Here is a 24,088-nt window from a genome sequence, read left to right as displayed (position 1 = left end):
TGGATTGGGTTTTGGAGGCTGGAATTGTGCGCAAGTGATCTGTGAGATGTCAGCTGCGTGAATTGACAGGCCGGAGGGCTGAGGCTAAAAAAGAGAACACCGAATCCACTAACGGACTGGGCTCAAGTCCCGCGTCGGCAAGAAGGGAAAATGGTTGGAACGGGGCAAGACCAACCCGCCCTTTTCGGCTTTTCTCATTCCCTCCCTAGAATTTTCTCGCGAAAGAAAACGCAAGAAAAATAAAACGGAAAATTCACTTTTCCAGATAAGCCCCCGAAACGGTTTTCGCATCCCGCCCAGCTCTCTCTCTCTAAAAAATGTCTTAAACACACGCCCATACCCTCTCTCTCTCTCTCTCTCAATAAATATCTAGGGTTTTATTAAATTCCTCTTCTCTCTATGCCTGCGGAATCTTAACTTCTCAAATTCTCAATTCCGTACACTAGAATTGTGAGCCGGCCAATGGAGGAAGGGACTAGTGGTGGTGGTGGAGGGGAATCGTCGTCGAGGGTAACGCCGTCGTATGTGAAGTTAGGAGACAGGCAAATATTCACTGTGGAGCTTCGACCCGGAGAGACAACATTTGTGTCATGGAAGAAGCTCATGAAAGACGCAAACAAGGTTAATAGTGGATCCGCACCAGCTTTGGACCCACCTCCCGCCAACGCTCACCTCAACCTTGAGTCTCGCCTCGTTCCTGTAAGCTTATCCAATCTGATATACATGCGTATGCGACTATGTGTGTATATGTCTATTGGTGTGATCGTTAATTATTGGTGAAGTTGTAATGTTGAATAAATTGTAGTTCGGTGGAGCCTTCAGCTGTATTTAGTTTCGTATCCTACTTAACAGTAGGCATTTTTGAGCTGGTAAGTTTTGTTTGGGTGCTGAGAAAATGCAGGGCACGAAAGAAAAATGAATATGGACAATGAATAGGTGCTTGTTAGAATGTATGTATGCTTGTTAGGGAGTGTTGTTGTACACGGCAGTCAATTCAGTTTTATGCAGTGTGAATTCTTTTCTTACTTGTGCTTGACATTCCTTAGGGACAACCAGCTGAAAATGAAGAGAAGGATGCACCTCCTCCAAATCGTTTCAGTGCTGTGATTGAGAAGATTGAACGTCTTTACATGGTTTGTTATACTTTATCTCATGCTTAGCCTTTGATTGTATTTGTTGTGCAGGAAACTGAAATGACTGAATCCTTAACAGGGGAAGGATAGCAGTGATGAGGAAGATCTAAAGGACGTTCCTGATGATGATCAGTATGATACAGATGATTCCTTTATCGATGATGCTGAGCTGGTTGGTGCCTCAACCCGTTGCTTCTATATTTTGCTTCTTTCTATTTTTGTATTTTTGCGGCTGTAACGTACACTAAGTCGCTGATCTCATTGTAAAGATTTAGATCTGAGTTGGTTTTACGGTGTTCTTTGAAATCATTTGTGCAGGATGAATATTTTGAAGTGGATAATTCAGCAATAAAACACAATGGATTCTTTGTTAACAGGGGAAAGCTGGAACGAATGTTAGTTATCTTTTAACCATTCCTTTGATTGTACTTTTATCATTGCAAGTTGCCTTTATTACATAATAGCTCTATTGATTCTTTTATGTTTGTTAGCCTTTGGTTTGCCACTAAGGCATTCAGAGTTGAGGATTCTATTTTTTTATTTTTTATTTTTTATTTTTTAAAATGAGGCAACTAATGTTTAGAAACTTTATAATTAAAATCTCATTGCATTTGAATCCTTTCCTGTTTTCCATCTGTTTTGTGGTGAAAGGTAGAATTATATCCTATGGCAACAGAGTAATATCTTATATTCTTTTATTCATTTTCAAACCAAAAAAACTAATTTAAAAATTAAAATTACTAAAGCTAATAATAATTTTGATTATGACGGGCTTAATATTAATTTGTATTAATTTGTGATTACTAGATTTTATTTTGATTTTAATAGATTATTGATTTTGGTTGGACACACACACACACACACACACACACACACAAATATACTCATACATTTTTTATATTTATGCATTTCTTCATGTTTCCGTTTCCTATATTTTTGAAAATGCCGTTTCCTCGTGTTTGTTTTCGTGTTTCCTCGTGTTCACATTTCCGTTTCTGTACTACATAATGTTTGAAGAAGAAACCAAAAAAACTAATTAAAAATTAAAATTACTAAATCTAATAATAATTTTGATTATGATGGTCTTAATATTAATTTGTGATTACTAGATTTTATTTTGATTTTAATAGATTATTGATTTTGGTTGGTTACACACACGCGCGCGCGCATAAGAAGAAGAAGAAACCAAAAAAACTAATTTAAAAATTAAAATCACTAAAGCTAATAATAATTTTGATTATGATGGGCTTAATATTAATTTGTTATTACTAGATATTAGTTTGTGATTACTAGATTTTATTTTGATTTTAATAGATAATTGATTGTAGTTGGACACACGCACACACACACACAAATATACTCCTATATTTTTTATATTTACGCGTTTCTTTATGTTTCCGTTTCCTATATTTTTGAAAATGCCGTTTTCCCGTGTCTATTTCCGCGTTTCTCCATGTCCACATTTCCGTTTCCGTGCTACATAATGTTCGATTGGACATTATTGCTTCTTTCAATATACTTTACTTCCAAATTGTGCTGTGTGTGCAGTAGCGATTACAGGCTCAGGGAATCCATAAGTTTGAGGAAATCCTTTGAGCAATCACCTTTCTCCCCAAACCTGAAAAGGTTGTAATAAAACTTTGACAATCAAAGAATTTTCAACTCATTAATGCTCACATATGAACTTGCCTTGATGAAATAAATTTGAACTTTAAAACTTGTATTCTGATTTCGTAAGAGATATTTAGGTTTTCTCCCATCAAACACATCTAAATCCAAATCCTGAGTTTGTGAAATTTGTCGTGTCCTTGAAGCTCTTTGTTTCCACATTGGTGCACTAGCATCATAATTTCTTCATCTTACACAAATGCCACAATTTTTTTAATAGTTGTTGTTGGTGTGTAAGAGGTAGTTTTGAAATTCTGTTGTCGATATGACCTGCAAAGTAATCATTACTGATATATATATATATATATATATATATATATTATGGATCCTGTCATAAATCAAGGTCTTGGTGACATCAACTATGTTGCTAACTTCAGCTTCTGAACTTATATGTCTACTCTTGGTTACAATTCTATTATTGATATTCATTTTGCAGTACAGATGTCTGATCCATTTAAGAGAAGCCATATTTGTAGGTTTCTGCTTATTTAGTTGGATCAGTCTTTAGAATCCCTGTTTACTGATTTGATTGTTTCTTTTTTGCAAGAAATGAACCTATCGTTGTGCCTAACCAGCAAGCAAAGAAAAGACGAAGAAAGGATTTAACCAAGGCCCCTGGTGAGAGTGATGATGTTCATACATCAAATAAACAAGTTAAGCTGGGTAAATCAGTGGCTGGAAAGATAGCATCACCACTTGGAAAGAACCCTTCAAATCCCTCTCAAAATTTGGTTGTGACAAATGAACACTGTGAGGATGTGAGGTCTCAGAGTTTATCATATACAGCTGGAATTTCTTCTAAGAAGAAATCTGCTGAAACTAAAATGAATTTGGATCCATCTTCATCAATAAAAACTTCAAATGGTGATGCCTCTGTATCTCTAGCTGAGGCTAAGGATATAGAAAAGCTAAAAGCTGGAGGACTCCTAGCGAAGAACCTGACAAATAAATCGAAAGATGCAGGTGGAACTTTGGATGTTTCTCATCAGAAATATCATGATAAAAGTGCTTACCCACAATCCAAGTTGCAATCTGCAAAATCAGTAACCAGTGTTGATGAACATGAACCATCATTTCGATCTAAAGAAAAGAATGGAGTCCATGAGCTGCCTGATCTTAATATGCCAGAAGCCAAGATGTCCATGCAAGTAACAGTAAGTTCTCTGAAATTTCTTTCTTTGTCCTTTTGCATTGACAGATTGTTAGCTTGAACACAGCGCCATGCATTGCGATTTTGCAGCAATCTATTCTGGACTTAAGGAACTTAATGGTGTGTCCTTGAATTCACTGTATTAAATGCACACATTCATATCTTTTAGAGTAGAAAGCTGGTTTTGAAAATACAAGGACTGTCACTTGCACTTGAATTAATTCTTGAATCATGTAGTTCTAATATCTGCTAATGTGGGTTAATTACTCTCTTTGTTGTCTCCGTTTGACACTGAATGTAATTTTGTGCAGAAACCTTCACATGTTCACAAAAAGGATGGTTCTAGTGCTAGGCCCAAAAGTTCAATGCTGGAGAATGCCATCAGGGAATTGGAGAAGATGGTTGCTGAATGTAAGGTCCAAAATCCTTGTAGTACTTCTGTTTCTAGTAAAATGATGGTTTGGGGATCCTTTTTGTATATTTAAATTTCATTCTTTTGTAAAATATTGCAGCAAGGCCCCCAGCTCTAGAAAGTCAAGAGGCTGATACCTCATCCCAGGCAATCAAGAGGAGATTGCCCAGCGAAATAAAGCAGAAGCTTGCTAAAGTTGCTAGACTAGCGGTACTGTAGATTTGTAACACTTTCACGATCATTTAGTCCTTGATTTTGTGCTCTGATAAAAATTCTTCTCATACTCTCAACTGTTTGTCTTGATAGTTATAATAAAGCTCTTAAGGAAATATAAGATTTTTTTTTACCATAATGGTTGCAGCAGGCAAGCCAAGGGAAAGTATCAAAGGAGTTACTCAATCGCCTTATGAGCATTCTTGGTCACTTAATACAGCTCAGAACACTCAAGGTATCTTTTTGTAGAAAAATGAAGATATGACTCTTCTATGCTTTTATGTCTGTTCTCTATATCTTTCTTTGCAATCCGAACTCTCATCATGGTGACTTAAACCTGCTGGGTGTAGTTGATTGTTTTGAATGTAGCATCGTGTTTGCACTTTGCAATTTGATAATTCTCTTTATTTTTTCCTCATTCTTCTGGATGTACAACTGCATTTTTGGCATTTCTCTTTATTTTGTCTCTTATTTTTACCCACCACATTAGAATTGAATCTGGAAACCAGTCTCAAGTAACAAATTTTTTAATAACAATGAAATCACCTGTAATCTATGAGTATCTTTGACAATAGGCTATTGATTTGTCTCACATTATTTTTCAGATTCCTGAACTTGCTATGATCGTAATTGTTTGAGTAAAATAAGCAATATTAAGGTAATTGTTTGTTGGCTTACTTGTATATCGACTCTTGAATCACATTACTTAATCTTCTAATCTTTGTTTGATGTTACTATGTTATTTGGAGACCAAATATGCTTCCTTAACAGAATCTACAATGGACTTGATGAAATGTTGGAAAATGTTGTTAGGTTACAAAAAAATTTAGTTTTTAATTTTTTTTGTTGATATTGTCTTTTATTCATTGAAAATGTTTTTCTTTATTGGTAATATTTGGTTTCATTGTACTGTCATGTTTTTGTGTATTGCATTTGCATTTTTTGTGGCTTATATAAAATATTTTACCATAACATGAGTTAATCTGTTTTTGTTGCAGAGGAACTTGAAAGTAATGATTAACATGGGCTTGTCTGCAAAGCAAGAGAAAGATGATAGGTTCCAACAAATAAAGAGAGAAGTTGCTGAGATGATAAAGATATGTGTCCCTTCAGAGTCCAAGGTGTCTTGGTTGAATCTTTCCCCTCTCTCATATTGGGATGATAAAGAAGTTGCTCTTTCTTTCTCTCATAGTGGCATTGACTTTGAAAAGAGTTGTTTAGGAAATTTAGGTTGTGAAGAGGGAGTGAAAAAAGTCTTTGTGGCTGCGCCATAACATAGTTAAGTTCAAATTCTATATGTTTCCATGAAGAGAATAAAGCATTTAGAATTGGTGAACCAGTTGAATCATGAAAATATTGGGTAGCAGTGGAAGACATTGGCTTGTACCATCAATGTGACCATGAAAACCATAAAAATGATGGATATTAGAAAACAAGGTTTTCCATAACAAAGAATTACCGAAATCAAGAATGGTAAGACATGATCATGAATGTTATTGGCTTGAAAAATAGTAGAGACAGAGGGCTAAGAAAGAATTGAGGAAGAGGATGGCAGGGAACTCGAAGAAGAGGAAGAAGACATGGAAGAAAGAAAGGAGGATGAGAAGGCCAGCTGAGTTGAAGAAAAATGGCAGGTTCGGTGAGAGGGGGATGAGGTGGTGGAAGAGGAGTTAAAGTTGATGAGGAAGGAGGAGTTGCCATTGTTAAGGGATACCTAGGGTTCTGATACCATGTGAAGAGGGAGTGAAGAAAGTGTACACACTTAGGGTTGACCCCTATTTGTATTTCAATATGAAAGGAGTATACACGTGGTACAAATTACAAATATATAAAAACTCTATATAAAATAGTATTGGAACCTAGCTATGTTATTGTAGGTAACATGGATGAAAATTAACTAGAAATCAATGATTGATAAACTTTAACTCCCCCTCCTCTCCTTTTTTTTCATTTTTGTCATTCTTTTTCTCTGTAATGCTCCATTTGGAATGGGCTTCATTAGAGAAGCCTTTTTATTCTGATGACTTGTGTGAGCTACCCGAATCTCTGTCTTTACTCTGATGATTTCAGTGAGGTACCTGATTTGTTAAGCTAACAGCCTTTTGGTCTCTGTCTTGATCTGCATTTTCTATTTGTTCTGTAGCAAACAGTATTTGGTACTTTATGAAATATCTTAAATGTTGAATGGTGATTCTTCATCCCATGCTGATGCATTTATTGCTTTTGAAAACTTAATATAAAGAATAAAAATTGAATTGATTGTTATTAGCATCTTGATAATGTCTGAATTACGACTTTTCAGGCATTGGAGCAACAAGCTGGAGCATCTGATGACTTTCAAGAAATTGCTTCTGAGGAAAAAGGAGCCACTAAAAGAAAATTTAGCATGGATGCTATGTTGGAGGACAAAATTTGTGATCTTTATGACCTTTTTGTTGATGTACTGATATATTACCTGCTTGCAATGTCCATTCTTGAAAAATTCTCATCTCTGGGGAAATCTATTTTCTTAATTATCTTATTTTTTAGTCTTTACCTTTTGATGATTCTAGGGACTGGATGAAGATGCTGGCCCACAAGTTAGAAAGTTGTATGTTGAGGTATGTTTTGTTTTTCTTAGTGTCTTATGATTCGAAATGGAATGGCGCAAGTAACTCCTTCCTCGCCCCCTCCATGCCTGCTTAGAATTTGTGCACACTTTGTCTTATTCCCCCTCTCTCTGTCTGTCTGTATGACTAGGGGTGAGCAAATTTCGGTTCAAACTAAAAAATCGAATTGAACCGAATCAATTTCTTTCAATCGGTTCGGTTTTAAAATTCAATTGGTTCGGTTCGGTTTTATATTATAAAAATTTCGGTTATTTTGGTTCGGTTCGGTTTTGAAGAGAAAAAAATCGGTTAAACTGAATAGTAATTTTATATATTCAAATCAAATCAAATCGAACCGAATTGATTTTTGAATTGATTTATTTTTATGAGAAATTTATGAATTATATTTAATTTTTTATATATAAATTGTTTAATTTTATTAATTAATGGTTATTAGGTTCAAACCAAAATCAAAATTAGACCAAATAACTTGAAAACTCAACTCAACTCAACTCAATTAAGTCTTTATTCAAAAAATTTGGGGTCGGCTATATGGATTTGCTTTCTCCACTCTAAACGATTTTGGATTAAATCTTCAGAAACGTGTAATGCGTCTAGGTCATGTTGTACTACTCTCCTCCAAGTTAATTTAGGTCTACCCTTTTTTTTTCTTTCTATTCTCTAACCTAATGTGCTTTACTTGTTTAACTGGAATCTCTGTATGTTTACGTTTCACATGACTAAACCACCTCAATCTCACTTTTCTCAACTTATACTCAATTGGCACCACTCCTACCTTTTCTCTAATACTTTCATTACGGGCTTTATCTAGTCTAGTATGGCCACTCATCCATCTTAACATTCTTATCTCTGCAACTCTTATCTTAGACGCATACGACTCCTTCAGTGCCCAACACTCACTACCATATAATATAGCGGATCGTATGGTTGTACGGTAAAATTTTCCTTTCAACTTATTGGGAATCTTGCGATCATATAAAACTCTCGTCACACATCTCCACTTCAACCATCCGGCTTTAATCCTATGACTAACAACCTCCTCACATCCCCCATCTACTTGAAGGATTGAGCCAAGATATTTAAAGTGATTATTTTGGGACAGTACCACTCCATCCAAACTAACTCCTTCCCTATTACCAGTTTAGCCTTCACCGAACTTGCAATGCATGTATTCTGTATTCGTTTAACTTAACTTAAAGCCCTTTGACTCTAGAGTATTTCTCCAAAGCTCTAGATTTTTATTGACTCCTTCTTGCGTCTTATCTATTAGAACAATATCATCCGCAAACATCATGCACCAAGGAATACTCTCTTGTATATGTTTCATCAATTCATCTAAAACTAATGTAAAAAGGCGAGGGCTTATAGCTGATTCTTGGTGTAATCCAATTGAGATCGGAAAGTCTCTTGTGTCCCCTCCCATTGTGCGCACAATAGTAGTTGCTCCTTCATTCATATCTTTCAACACTTGTATGTACCTAATATATACCCTCTTTTGTTCTAACACACTCCATAAGACATCTCTTGGAATACTATCATAAGCCTTCTCCAAATCAATAAAAACCATGTGTAGATCTTTCTTCACAGCTCTATATTTTTTCATCAAGCTTCTAATGAGAAAGATCGCTTCTATAGTTGAATGACCCGGCATAAAGTCAAATTGATTGAGAGAGATAGAAGTATCATGACGTAGTCGATGCTCCACAACTCTTTCCCACAACTTCATAGTATGGCTCATAAGTTTAATTTCCCTATAGTTTGAGTAACTCTGTATGTTTCTCTTATTTTTAAAAATAGGTACTAAAATACTTCCCCATTCATCAAGCATTTTCTTTGAGTTTAGAATCTTATTAAATAATTTAGTTAATCATGCTACTCCCATATCTCCCAAACACTTTCATACTTCAATTGGTATTCCATCGGGTCCACAGGCTTTACCCACTTTCATTCTCTTAAGTGCTTCCTTTACTTCTAAAGATCTAATTCTTCTAGTATAATTCACATTCTTTTCTATTGTTCTATAGTCTATTTTCACGCTATTACCATTTTGACTATTATTAAAGAGATCATTAAAATAATTTCTCCATCTTTCTTTAATGTCTTCATCTTTCACCAATATTTTTCCTTCTTTATCCTTAATGCACCTAACTTGATTTAGATATTGACATTTCTTCTCTCCTCCTTGCTAATCTATAAATATCTTTCTCCCCTTTTTTAGTTTCATATAACTTTTTAAAGGCCTGTGCTCTTATTTGACTAGCTGCCTGTTTTGCCTCTTTCTTTGCTATCTTGTACTGTTCATATGCCTCATTATTATCACATTTAGGTATTTCTTATACCATTCCCTTTTTTCTCTTCACTGCCTTTTGTACTTCCTCATTCCACCACCATCTCTCTTTTGAGGGTAGTCCATGTCCTTTAGACTCTCCAAGTACTTTTCTAGTTACTTCTCTAATCTTTGATGCCATCTGTATCCACATATCATTGGCCTCCATATTCAGCTTCCATGCTTTGGACTCGAGAAACTAATTTTTGAACTTCACTTGCTTTACTCTTTTGAACTCCCACCACTTTGTTCGAGCTACACTATTTCTTCTGACCTTACTTGAATTGTTCCTAAACTTGACATCCAAGACCACTAACCGTTGTTGACTTGTTAAAGCCTCCCTTGCAATCCTTGTATAGAGCTCTATTTGTCTTCCTAGTTAAGAGGAAGTCGATTTGGCTTCTATGTTACCCACTTTTGAAAGTCACTAAATGTGACTCTCTTTTTATAAAGTAGGTATTTGCTAGTATTAGGTCGTATGTCATAGCAAAATCCAGGATGCTTTTTCCCTCTTCATTTCGACTGCCAAAACCAAAACCTCTATGAACATTTTCATAACCTTACCTATCACTTCCTACATGTCCATTCAATTCTCCACCAATGAAAACATTCTCTTCATTCGGTATGCTTTGCATTAAATCATCCATATCTTCTCAAAAGCTTTATTTACTCTCATTATCTAGTTCTATTTGTGGGGCATAAGAACTAACTACATTTATTGTTTCTCCTTCTAGTACTAGCTTTACTAGTATAATTCTATCTCCTACTCTTTTCACAGCTATTACAGCGTCTTTCAATGTCCTGTCTATGATTATGCCGACTCCATTCTTGTCTCTCCTTTCCGGTAAACCACAGTTTATATCCTGAATTACCCACTTCCTTGCTTTTCTCTCCTACTCATTTAGTCTCCTAAATGCAAGCAATATTTACCCTTCTCATTTCCAAGGTATTCACAAGCTCCATTAATTTTTCTATAAGTGATCCAACATTCCAAGTACCAACCCTGATCTTCCTCCTATCCTGTTCCTTCCTAATTGGTCTCCTTCCTAATTGGTCTCCTTCTATGATATCTTCTATTGTTTTCTATGTCTATCTTGTGTTCTATTCCACTATCTGTTCTACTATTTATCCTATGGACTAACTTCTTTACCCACACTCGTCCATGATGTGGGAACCCTTGCTTACTTAACACCACACCCTGGCGCCGGCATGGCTCGTCGCTTTTGGTGAACGTCCTACACCCTTGCATATTTCTCACTACACCCGAGCTCCGATGTAGTGCGTTGTAAGTAGAGGACGCCCCAATGTTTATATCATTTGAATCCATATCATAAGGTATGACAAAATTTTTACGTTGGTTGTCGCCTACCGCAACCCTCCTCTTTTATTTGGGCTTGGGGCCGGCTAAGTGCAAACTACTTAGGCGGTGTTACCAAATAACTTGAAAATCAAGTCTAAATTAAAAAATCAAATAAAAATAAAAACCGATCGGTTTGAACCAAACTAAATCAAAATACAGCGGTTCGGTTCGATTCGATTTTTCATCAATTTCGATTCGGTTTGATTTCTAAAACATGTAATTTGGTTTTCATAATTTAATTCGGTTCGGTTCGGTTTGAACCGAATGCTCACTCCTATGTATGACCAATCTGTGTTCATTCTATTGAAGTCATATTCCCTTTAAGGCCCTCCAGTTACCTGGCTCTTTACCCTTCTTCCTCTCGTATTTCCAAAAAGGGGGAAAAAGTTCAAATGTTCTTAATTTTTTGCAATATGCTTTTGACACTTGAGTTTCATCCATGATTCAGCTTGCACAATTGTGGCCGAGGGGTTTCATGGACAACCATGGGATCAAGCGTGCAATTTGTAGGGCAAAAGAGAGACGAAGGTCCTTGTACGGCAGACATAAGGTACATGAGGTTCGCTTACCCACCCAATTCTCCTTTTTACCCTTCCCTTGTGTGAAGGTTCATTCTATTATAATTGCTGAATGGATATTGGTAAGAAATTTATGTTCGGAACATAATTTTTCACCCTAATTACTATCCTTTAATGCATAGATGCTGGTTGTGTTGATTTACTTTGATTAGAATCCATTAATATGACTATTGACTATGGTATAGTGAATGGTGATTCGATCAAATACTTGGCTTTTAATTATTGCTTTTGATAGCATTTCTTCTAATGCAAGAATCAAAGTCTTAAGGAGAATCAAAGTCTCAAAGCTGTGTCTTACATCTGTGATCTGTCTATGGCATCTATTGGTATTACTCCCATTAGGAATGTTTACATTATTTGAATCAGTGATGCATGCTGTTTAACATTGAAAATTTCATGATTGTTAGGACCCATTATTATGCTCTTTATAAAACATCCTGAAATGTCATTTATTTTCTGCTTTTCTATGGGGACGTGGGTTTGAGCATACTGATGCCTGGTTTTTACATCTTTTGTTTATTGTTTCAGGATGAGGAGAAAATTAAGAGAAAAAAGATAATGGCTCCTAGATTGGATGAGACTGCTCGAGTTGAGGCTGGTTCTGTTGCTCAGCAACAATACATGCGAGAGAGGTTGCCTACTGATACAGGTGGTCCTGTTTTGGCTCTAGCCAGCAAGCCAGTTCCTAATTCATCAACGGCAGCTGTTCAGGTACCAAGCCATTCATTGAATGCACCAAACTTGGACAGGCTAAAACAAGAGAAGCCAAAAGGGAGTTCAAGCAATCCTATTGACGAGGCAAAGATGGGAGTAGATGGTGCATTGGCGAAGAAAAAGGTCAAGAGGAAGTCAGAACAAGAGTTGGATGAAACTTATTTCCGTTCTGAGAAGTTGCATTCCCAATCTAGTGAAGAAAGACATAAGTCCCTTAGGCAGGCTTCAGGTTTTCCTCAAAAGTTAAACCTTCAGTTGACTACTACAAGTTTTGAACAGTCTAGCTGACGAAATATAGCTGATTAGGAAGTACACCACAGAATTAAGTAATCGTGTAACAAAGTCTCTTTCTTTTCTCCTCAGCAGGCTTTATTAATACTGACCAGCCGATTGCTACCATTTTTGTAATTAAGTGTTGCATGGTGCGTTGTTATTAATAGTTTTCTCTTGAAATAGGAGATAGCGGAATGCTGTATTTTTCATATGCGATTAATGCATTGCTTTGACGCGTAATTTTGAAACTTGGTTGTTTTTTCTTTGTTATCCTATTCTTGATGTTTAAATTGGTCTTTTGTCTGGATTATCCTAGTTTTTGCTCATGCCATTATTGGTCAGAGAAATCGAAATGTAATACTTTGTTGGATAGAGCTGAAACTGGGACCTGGATACGTGAAATGCTGTTGTAATAGTTAATTGGAGAGTGAAACGTATACCGCCGCTGGTTTATGTTTCCTGGGTTCTGTCGTCTGTGTATTTTGATTTAGTATAGGGCTAATAAGCCTTATACCTGAAAAATTTTTGGGCCCAAAAGTTTGCTGCTGCTACTATGCTTATCCCAAACTTTTTGCCTCTCCAAAGGGAAATAAGGAGCAAAATCCAAAAGAATCCTTTGGGAGACGATGGACATTTGAATCGGTATATATTATTATAAATACGAAACTTGAAATTATTTATGCATAATAATAAAAAATAAATTATTTGGTTATTCTGTGTGAGAAGTGAATAGTGAATACTTTTATCATTATATTCTTATCATGTAGCTCTTTGTTATTTATGTAGTGTAAGGGTATATTAACAATTTTAATTTTTACAATTTTTTTAATATTCTCATTTTCTTTTTTTTCACTTTAATTTGAAAAGAGATTTTTTTTTTTGAAAATTTAAAGAAAAATTGGAAAATTGAATTTTCATTATTTTCCCCTCTTTTTCTTGTTCTAATTGCTGCTAAAAAAATATATTTTTTTCTTTTTTCTCCACTTTTGTAACACCATTAATTTTCAAATAATTATTTTATATATAAATATAAATATTTTAGTTTAAACACTGGTGTTGTAGGTTTTGCGTATGTACTTTCATTTCGTGGCAATTTGACCATCGCTCAGATTTATAATTTCGGGCTGAGCAGAAAAGCTGTCTGAATTACTTCAGAATTGGGTCAAAGTTATAGGCCACTCCACCATTTTCAAAAGCCCCGGACGAGTTCCAAAAGTCACAATTGGCATAGGTAAACTCGAACTCCGAGTTTCTTCAATTTTATAGCACTGAGTTTAGAATAAAATTTCATAAAATATTCGTGGGCAGTTAGAAAATTATAATTTCTTTTGTATTAGCTTAGTAATATTGCTAAGGATCGCGGAACAAAATTTTAGAATTTTTATAGCTCATTTGGGTAGTTTTTCAAAAAGGGTTAGTTGTAGGGACTAAATTGTAACTTTTTAAAATTGTGATTGTTGACTATTTGGATGGGTCCAGGAGGGGCCATGTGATGTGATTGAAATATGATTGTGTGACTTGTGGATATAGAAGTGTATTTTTGAGACCTTTTATAGGTGGGGTAGGTCTTAGGTATAGGGAGAATTCTGCCAGATTTTCGACATAATTTAGGGTGTCTTTGATTCTTTTTAATCTTGTATTGAGTCAATTATATTAAATAATTATAATGTAATTATCAGGTGAGCCGGGATATCCTTCCTCCTCCACTCAGCCACCACAGTAACCTCGGTTTACGTCTGTAAGTAAAATATTAATTTTAATTATAATTTCAATATTATTATTTGTTCAGGCATAACCATGCATCATTTATAAATATATATATTTATGTAATTAAATACTAGACACGTTTTATATTACATTTTTATTTGATGAAATGTTATGAATATTGTTTTATATTAATTTAGAGCAGTGTGCATGTATTAGCGTGCGTGTGGTGTGTGATATTGAATATGGACAGAACGGGTAGATGCAGCTGGAGCTTTACTCGCTGGGACCCGATCCTTTTATAGATAAGTCAGGGTAGGCACGGCTCGAGATGATCTCGCTGGCCCCCGCATTTTATCTATTAAGAGAAAGTCCGACTTGAGATATACTCGCGGACAGAGGTTAGATTAAGAGAGTTTTATTGGAGATCAGCTCCCATATATGTACTGTTTGAATATGATATGGTTGTGTAAGTACTCCAAATTACCTTTTTTTTTTGTTTATAATGTGATTTGTATGAAAACTATGAAAGTGTTGCATTTCACTTTTTATAACGTATTAGTTTTAGATAGCTATAGAAATTATACTTAAAATCGGTATTTTACTCTATAAGTTGAACGCTAACTCTTGTTCACCTATTTTTCCAAGATACAGGAGGCCATTTATTGAATTTAACCTGCTCTCTTCTTCGCAGGTCTATTATCAGCATTTAATTGTATTTTGTCCTTTTATTCTGTTCTAGAACTCCGCATATATTATTATTATTATTGGTGTAATTCATTTGGATATGTTATATATGTATTAACTGAAATTGTAAGCATGATATATAAGCATGTATGGATGATTATTGGGTTGAGTGAGGGAGCTGAGCTCCAATTTGAATTAATATTGTTATGAATGTGTGGAGGGTGAGCTGAGCTCCTCAAATTGTTATATATATTGTGTTTACAGGTCGGGTGAGTCAAAAACTCCACGTTGGATAGTTCATATTATAGTAGAATTCTGTTTGGTTGATTTCTTGAAATTGGGTTCAATATGAGCCTTAAGATTGGATTAAGGAATAGTTAAGTTTATTATGGGTCTCGAGTGCTTTATACTGGCTCAAATTTTAATATCGACCCGACCCATAAATTGAGTCGTGACAACTTTCCCGAAATAAAGCTTTAATAGGATATGATACAATACAACAGTTAGGCAATTAAATAAATATTATAATATGATATAATTGTTATTTTATTCTTATATTTAATTATAAAATAAATAAAAATATTTAATTTATCTGTCATATAATAATAAGGGAGTAATAATGATTGCAATTAGTGATTTATTTAATTTATTTAATATGTTTTATATCATTATAGGTTTTGTCCTATTGAAATTTTTTTTGCATATACAATTTTTTTAACTTCTTTATTTTTTATTTTTCTGTAATATTTATGAATAAAAAAGAAAAAAATGATGTTACTGGTGGAGTGCTATTGCATAGAGAAGAGTTAGTTGTATCATAGGAAGAAGAGGGTGGGTTGGGTCGATTTGAGGCTGATGGTGGAAGACACCATATGTTGGTTAATGACTTGGAGTTGGGATTTTTTTTTTAATTTTATTTGTAATGGTGTTTTTCCTTTTTCTTTTTATATAAAAATAATATTTAATTATTTTGTTAATTTGAAGAGTTGATCTGAGATATGATCAGATAATTTCATCGATTAATTAAAAGGTTATTGAGATTGAGTGGGTGCAATTGAGGAAAGAAATTTTTTAATGGTACCACATAATTTTTTAATTTTTTAAAATGTAAAATTTAATTCATTAACTGTAATAAATTATAAAAATTAAATAATAATTTTTCATAATTAAATAATAACAATCAAATCAGAAATTAAAAAAAAAAATGAAAACAACAGCTTTGAGAGAAAGAGAGGAAATGAATCCACCACAGCCACAAGCACCAATAATATCCCTCCAAAATCCCAATAATTCTTGTTCTAACTATACATTCCGCCACCCGCCATTGTCCTAACGATATTATCCACATCCTCACTGAACGTCACTTTCCCATCATCCAAACATATACTTTATATTTTCCCTTTCGTGACCAGCTCACCTATTTTTTTTTTTTTCCTAAAGAAGGTGAAAATTGTAATCCACGCACTGAACTTGATTCCATATGGTGGCATGTCTCTTCTTGTGCCAAGTTTCCATCGTCGACATGAATCGTTTGTCTCCTGTCACCGGATTACTACCGTGTGCATGTTCTCATGAGCTTAGCAGAGATGCCCAACTAGTGGGTTTTGGGTATGGAGTCGAATTGCAGAGAAAGGAGCGGTTGAAGAGGAAGCATAAGTTTGTTGTCAGTGCGGACTTGTCAAGGGCTTTCTCCTTGAGTATGGGTTTGGACTCTCAGGTCATTTACTCTCTTTGACGCCCTTTCTATTTTTGCTTTTATGTTTGGGCGAAAATTCTTGGTGATTTGTTTGTTTAGTCCTTGGTGTTTGATGAAATGACTGAGTAACTTGAGAGTGCTACTAGCGTTTGAGCAAATCTTGGGGAAGAGCGATTCGGCAGCGGGTTTCGTTTTTCTCTTTATCGTTTGATACTCTGATTGTCAACAACAAAGCTGGATTTTCTTTCCTTTTATTTTTCTTCTGTAGTAATTTCCATTTTATATATCGAATTTGCAATTAAGGTTATGGTGACCTTTTTTTTTTTTGGGTAAAAAGGTTATGGTGATCTTTGATAATAAAAATTCTATACGGGAGAAGTTTAACTGTATCCTTTAAATTATTGGGGTCTTGAACCTAGTCCATAAAACTATGTCGAGAGTTGGTGGTTTCCCTATCTTAGTTGTTTGAATCCCTTTAATGGGCTAATGGTTCATTCAAATTTGATCACTATTAATGCTTTAATTGACACTGCACATCTTATCTCATCTTTATGATTTCTTGACTGAAAATTAACTTGAAGTTTGAATAGTTAGAGCTCAATTTTTTCACCTTAAATGCTTGCTGAAAATGAAATTGTAATGATCTATTTATTTTGATTACACTAACGTGTCTTTATTCTTATTAGAATGTTGTCCAGTCCCATGATCCATCACAGTTGCCTTGGATTGGTCCAGTTCCTGGGGATATTGCTGAAGTTGAGGCATATTGTAGAATATTCAGAACATCTGAACGGCTTCATACTGCGTTGATGGATGCATTATGCAATCCTTTGACTGGGGAATGTAGTGTTTCATATGATTATGAGGAAAATCCAGTATTGGAAGATAAAATAGTGTCTGTGCTTGGTTGCATGCTATCACTTATAAATAAAGAAAAAGAGGGTGTTCTTTCTGGAAGATCTTCTATCATGAATTCCTTTCATGCCACAGACATAAGCATGATGGAGGATAAGCTCCCACCACTTGCCATTTTTAGGAGTGAGATGAAAAGGTGTTGCGAGAGTTTGCATGTTGCTCTTGAAAACTATTTGACACCTGATGATTATCGGAGCTTGGATGTATGGAGGAAACTGCAGAGGCTGAAGAACGTCTGCTATGATTCTGGCTTTCCCCGTTACGATGATTACCCCTGTCACACGCTGTTTGCAAATTGGAGTCCTGTTTATTTATCCACTTCTAAAGAAGACACAGCATCCAGAAATTCTGAAGTAGCATTTTACAGGGGTGGTCAGGTAACAGAGGAAAGTTTGAATTGGTTAGTGGAGAAAGGATTCAAGACTATCGTAGATCTCAGAGCAGAAACTATAAAGGATAACTTTTATCAAGCAGCTGTAGATGCTGCTATTTTGTCTGGGAAAGTTGAATCGATTAAAATCCCTGTTGAAGTTAGGACAGCACCTTCAGTGGAGCAGGTTCAAAAGTTTGCATCTTTGGTTTCAGATTGCAGCAAAAGGCCCATCTATCTTCATAGTAAGGAAGGGGCTTGGAGGACTTCTGCAATGGTCTCCAGATGGAGGCAGTACATGACACGCAGTGCGTCTCAGTTTAGTACTCCCAGTGATATGATGCTACAAGATACAAATGAAACCAGAGAATTTCAGGCCCCTTCTATTATTGGAGTGAGCTCCCTTGAAGATCAGAAAAATGAATCACTGAAAGAGGCGTTGGATAAACTTCATGATTCAAATGGAGTGTCTCATGAAGTTGAGTCTCAAATTGAGGATGAAATCGGCCAAAGCCTTAATAGGGCCTACAATGGTCCTGTTTCTGTTCAGGGTACAACATCTATGGAAACATTTGATAATGTGGGAAGATCTTCAGCTAACATCTGCCAGGAAACTGATCCTCTAAAGGCACAAATTCCCCCTTGTGATATCTTCTCCAAAGCAGAGATGTCCAGGTTTTTAAAGACTAAAAGAATCTCACCTCCCATTTACTCGAATTATCAGTTTGGTAAGTTGAACAAGTTGCCGGTTTCAATTGAGCTTGTGGGCATTGATCCCATGTCAGGACTTGAGAAGGCAAAAGGATCCATTGGATCAGTTGGTAGTGAAAATCTATCTCCAAAACTTGAGAACTCTTCTGTTGAAGGTCAGAAGCATCTGAAAAGCAGTAGTTTTACATCTATTGGTTCAGATTTGTATGCATTTGGTGAAGGGAAGATATATTCTGTTCCTGACACTAATGTCAATACAACTGTGAAGGACAGTTTAAATGAGCGTGTTGCATCTAAATATATAGAGGAGCTTCATACAAAAAATGGGGTGGCATCAGGCCTTAGCGATGATGAGATGGGCTCAATTGAAGGAGACATGTGTGCTTCTGCAACTGGTGTTGTAAGAGTGCAGTCAAGAAGGAAAGCAGAAATGTTTTTAGTAAGAACAGATGGTTTTTCTTGTACGAGAGAAAAGGTTACTGAATCTTCCTTGGCCTTCACTCATCCTAGTACTCAGCAACAGATGCTTATGTGGAAATCAACACCAAAAACTGTATTGCTGTTGAAGAAGCTGGGGCAGGAACTCATGGAAGAAGCTAAAGAGGTGTCGTTCAAAATTCTCTCTTAATTCACATTGATTTTCTAATTCAGAATTCTGTTAATTTGACTATTTACTACTTTTACTAAAATTGATAATGCAACATGTGGGTTCCAATGAGAGGCCTGAGGTATTATGTGCACAAAACTCCATTTCATCTGTTTATTCTTTCTCATACTGGCCTTAGTTTTAGACATTGGAGGATTATAGTAGGTGTATTGTATCATCAACGTTAGATAGTCACACCTTATTGTTATGTACTTAAATTTCCAAGATTAATGGGTCAAGATTAATTGAATAGCAAAGGTGGCTATATGATAGCCAAATCTTTAGCAAATGCTTTCTTGTTATACTTGTGTAGAGAACTGACTACTGAGAGAGAATGCACATAGGATTAGTTAATTGCTTATGTCATTTGTTTGCAACTTACAAGTTTTTGCTGATGTAGCTTGTGTATTACAAGTTGTTAATCAGTTGTTACTTGAGATTCAAACTGAAGAAATAGCATGTAAGAGCTGTGAAGGAACATGTGAATGAATAACAAGAACCTTCTATTGATTTCTTTTTAATCTTGTATTCTCTTTTTCTGTGTTTTTTTTTCTGTTATCCTTTTTTTCTTCCTCAACGAACACCAATCTCGGTTAGGAATTGAACTCAGAATTGAATAGATCAATTTTCTGAGGTTGGGAACTAAAATCTTGTTAGCTTACGCAGGTATTGGTTATAGAAAAAGGTTTATGTATAAAATGTCTCACATGTGTATTAGCTTATGAAGAAATTGCCTCTATGCAATTCTGTAGTGACAATGTATAAAGGGCTTGCATTTCATTTTCATGCATTGAATTTTTCCACTGTAGTGTAGTGGCCAAGCAAATATTATTGACAGATTTTAGCTGTGTGCGTTCTCATTCCTACAATGTGCCAATCGTTCCTTAGGCAGTGCCAATCTGTGGCCAATTTCTCTTGATCAACCTTGACGATCAAATCCACTGGAACTGTAGGAATCATTGAATATGAGTGCCAGTTATATTCCTTAGCCTATTCTGTTCTCTTAACCACCTTGGAATTTCTGGTGACGCTCCTTCAGAATTAGAGACCAAATGAAAGACAACATCATCTTAATGTTTCGGGGAACGGGTGCGTTTTCATGAAATAGGTATTTAAGTGGACATCCCACCTTTCTTTTATTTGCATTGAAAGATATATGAATAATTCATCGGTGGCTGTGAGTACAACTGAGATCACCTCATTTCCATCTAGTCAATCTAACTGTATGTTTTGTATCCAATGTGCAGGTGGCCTCTTACCTTTATCACCAAGAGAAAATGAATGTGCTTGTTGAACCTGATGTTCATGACATATTTGCTAGAATCCCAGGGTTTGGATTTATTCAGACCTTTTACAGTCAAGATACCAGGTACTGTAAATTGTGATCTAATGGGTAGTGACTAGGGGTGAGCATCAGTTGGTTCGGTTCAAAAAAGTGAAAAATCAAATAAACCAAACCTAATAGGAGAAGAAACAGTACTGAACAAGGTGGTTGAACAGAACTGAGCCGGTTCGAAATGTGGAAAACCACAAATTTTAATTTATATGACACTAAAAAGGGGATGAAAAATTTCACAACTATCATTTTTGACAACCACAATATTAGTCAACCAACCATAAGTAGCAGTAGAAAAGAATATTCTGGGCAACCACAACACATACTTTAGAAACCCAAATTACAATAGAAAATAAAACTTGTTAACCATTTAGAATAAATTCAAGATATAAAAAGAAACCAGTTGTACAGTAACAAATTGTACTTGAGAATTCATCAATCACCATAAAAACAACGAAAACAAAAACCTCCTTATGCTTTGTCTCTTCCTTGGCAACGTCAACAATCAGAGTTAGGTTGGGACTGACTTTTATTAAGACATCAACTTTCACCTTAAGGACCAGAGCTTGGGATTCGTAGGATTTAGGAATGGGTAAAAATGAGTTTCGGGATTTTGGAGAGAGAGTGAAAGTTGGGCTTAGAAAGAGAGGGTTTTAAAAGGAAAGAAATGATTTTGTTGATGGGAGATCCTCCGCAAGTAACTCCTAGACATTCACCTGTGTCTTGGACTCTTAATGCTTGAAAGTCAATTGAGGGGAGTCAATTTTGTCTGGATTCAGAGGTAGAGAGGCGATTGGTGTTTGAAAGCTGAGAGTGAATGATGGAACAGAGAGGGGAAATCGAGAGTGAAAGATTGCCTGAAACTTGAAATGAAGTTGACTCGAGAGGGTAAATCAATTGAGACTTGAAATTGAGAGGAGAAAGAAGTCGAGAGGGGAAAGAGTCTTCAGAGAAAGAAGTTGAGAGAGAAATCAAGAGGGGCAGAGGGTGGGTGGCATTTGCCAGAAGAAAGGAAAGTAAGTATAGTTAAAGTAATCCTAAGCCGCAAAAATAAAGCGCAATGCTTTGGTAAATTTTGGTTATTTCGATTTTTGGCCTTTGAAAACCGAATCGATTAAACCAAACTTTGAAAATTCCTAACCAACTGAATTTCCGAGTTAAGGTGGTTTGGTTCAAAATTTAGGTTTAGACCGAATAGTGCTCTCCTCTAGCAGTGACATTGATGTGTCTTTTATTGTTCTTCACATCTCATTGGCATTCTGTCTTTCTGATGCCCCTGATGCAGTGATCTTCATGAAAGGGTTGATTTTGTGGCATGCTTGGGGGGTGATGGGGTCATACTCCATGCATCAAATTTGTTTATAGGTGCTGTTCCCCCCATTGTATCCTTTAATCTTGGGTCTCTTGGATTTCTCACTTCTCATAGTGTAAGTTCCAAGTTTATCTCTTATCTTTTATTCTGTGTTTTTTGAAGTATGCCTTGTCAATGATTATTTGGTTGATTACTGCCTTTTCTTTTGTCTCTTGATATAGTTTGAAGACTTCAAGCAGGACTTAAGACGAGTCATTCATGGAAATAACACACTGGATGGTGTTTATATAACTCTTAGAATGCGCCTCTGTTGTGAAATATTTCGCAATGGTAAAGCAGTGCCTGGGAAAGTTTTTGATATCCTAAATGAGGTGGTTGTTGACCGGGGTTCTAATCCGTATCTTTCTAAGATCGAATGTTATGAACATGACCGACTTATAACAAAGGTGAGGTCTGATATTTCACATCCTAAAAGACAAAGGCCAAAAATTTTTTCTGTCAGAATTATCTAGCTTTGTGGTTAGCTTGGTATGTGGTTTATTGCAGTAATGGCTGCTCTTGTTGTATTTTGCACTTGTAAAATTAAACATAGTGTATATATATATATATATATATATATATAATTCTCATATCTTCTGTGATGTTTCCATGCTTTTGTCTGATGAATACCTTGTTTTCTAGGTGCAAGGTGATGGAGTCATAGTAGCCACACCTACAGGCAGTACTGCTTACTCTACAGCTGCTGGAGGTTCCATGGTATGTTTGCATAGTTTCATTTTAAATTTGAAATGTTTTATTTACATTTTAATAGTATGTAAGTGAATAATAAATGCTACACGCACACATATGTACTTTGCATTCAAGCCAGGAAAAGCCAAAAAGAGCCAAGGTAAGGTTGGCCCAAATTTTAATTTAGCCTCATTTTCTTTGAAAAAATTTGGCTCTGCCTGAATTTTCTTGCTAAACTCAACTCACATAAAGCTAAAATTTCTGGCTGGTCAAAAAAGGGTTTGGGTTTGCTAAAGCCAAATGAGTCTTAGTTTTGGGAATTCTTGTTTCATCAGGATTCATGGGAACTTTATGATTATGTTTTTTTAGTTAAGAATTATTAGAACTGATTGCTTCGAGAATTTTGAGATAAATTTCTACTGAACTGTATGGGATATTCCACTTGTGATTCCAGCAAATCAAACTGCATTTTCTCAAAACATCATCATCTGTTCCCAATAAAACCTATGAATCCTGCACCTCCTTGTTGTTCAATTTCTACGAGCCCCAACTCACCACGAAAGTGTGAGACATTAGTATGAATCCATCTCGCTCAAACTCCAAAACAGGCTTCCCTTTCAATTAAACCAATGCTTCATAAGCTGTTGATAAATTTGCCAAGGATTCTTCTCTGAAATAAATAAAAGGAAATTAAATAAGAAGGAAAATTGAAAAAAAAAAGAGTAGAATTATCTTCTCTTCCTTGAAATGCTCTGAATTTTCTTCATTGATCTCATTTTCTGAAAACAGATGCCATTTTTTCCTTTTTGGAAACTAGTTGGGGGTTATTGTTGCTAGTTAATTTTGATGGACAAACTTCATATAATGAGATGCACTACCCAAATGCAGGTGCATCCAAATGTTCCTTGCATGCTGTTTACCCCAATCTGTCCGCATTCTCTCTCATTTAGGCCAGTCATACTTCCAGATTCTGCAAGACTTGAATTAAAGGTAAATTAAGGGTCTTACATCTGGTTTTGGACATATTCTTCAGGCAGATAATCTAAACACCTTTTGAAATTGGACAGATTCCAGAGGATGCTCGAAGCAATGCGTGGGTTTCTTTTGATGGGAAAAGAAGGCAACAACTTTCAAGAGGGGATTCTGTCCGGATATATATGAGCCAGCACCCACTTCCAACAGTTAACAAATCTGATCAAACGGGTGATTGGTTTCGCAGCTTGATTCGTTGCCTAAACTGGAACGAGAGGCTAGATCAGAAGGCCCTTTGAAGGTTCTGAAACTGAAAAAAAGCCTACTCCATTTCCATTTCAGGATTGAGGTTTGTGTAAATTACTGTACAGATTGTAAATTAGAATGACCACAGAAAATTTTACCAACACTCGAGTTAAATACTATTCGTCACAACATTGGCTCCCATATGAAGTTAGGGTTTGCATTTTTTTTCTTCTATTTTTTTAATAAAACCATGAAAGGTTTTATTACATACGGTCAATAATTACTGATAATAAAATATAATCTTACAGCTCTTTTCCAGATCTAAAAT

At 35.6% G+C, this 24,088-nt stretch overlaps 2 protein-coding genes across 6 annotated transcripts; both read left to right on the top strand.

Annotated features, from left to right (window-relative positions):
• Window positions 1-72: 72 nt before the first annotated feature.
• Window positions 73-12,684, top strand: LOC110632635 (ubinuclein-1). Of its 4 annotated transcripts, none has more exons than XM_058131104.1 (13): window positions 73-699; window positions 1,047-1,133; window positions 1,213-1,305; window positions 1,452-1,528; window positions 3,349-3,955; window positions 4,263-4,362; window positions 4,464-4,573; window positions 4,728-4,811; window positions 5,575-5,697; window positions 6,879-7,016; window positions 7,129-7,176; window positions 11,320-11,430; window positions 11,978-12,684. In XM_058131104.1, the coding sequence occupies exons 1-13, from the start codon at window positions 463-465 to the stop codon at window positions 12,449-12,451; spliced, it is 2,289 nt and encodes a 762-aa protein (XP_057987087.1). In that variant the 5' UTR covers window positions 73-462; the 3' UTR covers window positions 12,452-12,684. The 4 variants fall into 4 exon arrangements, with proteins under 4 accessions (XP_057987087.1, XP_021636608.2, XP_057987088.1 ...); XM_021780916.2 differs by having other exon boundaries at window positions 75-699; window positions 4,725-4,811; XM_058131105.1 differs by having other exon boundaries at window positions 78-699; window positions 11,320-11,421.
• Window positions 12,685-16,038: 3,354 nt separating this feature from the next.
• Window positions 16,039-24,072, top strand: LOC110632628 (NAD kinase 2, chloroplastic). 2 transcript variants are annotated; one of them, XM_021780905.2, is made up of 8 exons: window positions 16,039-16,544; window positions 17,210-19,123; window positions 20,413-20,534; window positions 21,787-21,928; window positions 22,035-22,259; window positions 22,495-22,569; window positions 23,431-23,532; window positions 23,610-24,072. In XM_021780905.2, exons 1-8 carry the CDS (start codon window positions 16,308-16,310, stop codon window positions 23,811-23,813), a joined length of 3,021 nt encoding a protein of 1,006 aa, XP_021636597.2. In that variant the 5' UTR covers window positions 16,039-16,307; the 3' UTR covers window positions 23,814-24,072. The 2 variants fall into 2 exon arrangements, with proteins under 2 accessions (XP_021636597.2, XP_021636598.2); XM_021780906.2 differs by lacking the exon at window positions 23,610-24,072 and having other exon boundaries at window positions 16,075-16,544; window positions 23,332-23,479.
• Window positions 24,073-24,088: the final 16 nt, after the last annotated feature.

Source organism: Hevea brasiliensis, chromosome 12, assembly GCF_030052815.1.
Source record: "Hevea brasiliensis isolate MT/VB/25A 57/8 chromosome 12, ASM3005281v1, whole genome shotgun sequence".
Lineage (NCBI taxonomy): Eukaryota > Viridiplantae > Streptophyta > Magnoliopsida > Malpighiales > Euphorbiaceae > Hevea > Hevea brasiliensis.
This window is presented reverse-complemented; position numbering and strand designations above follow the sequence as displayed.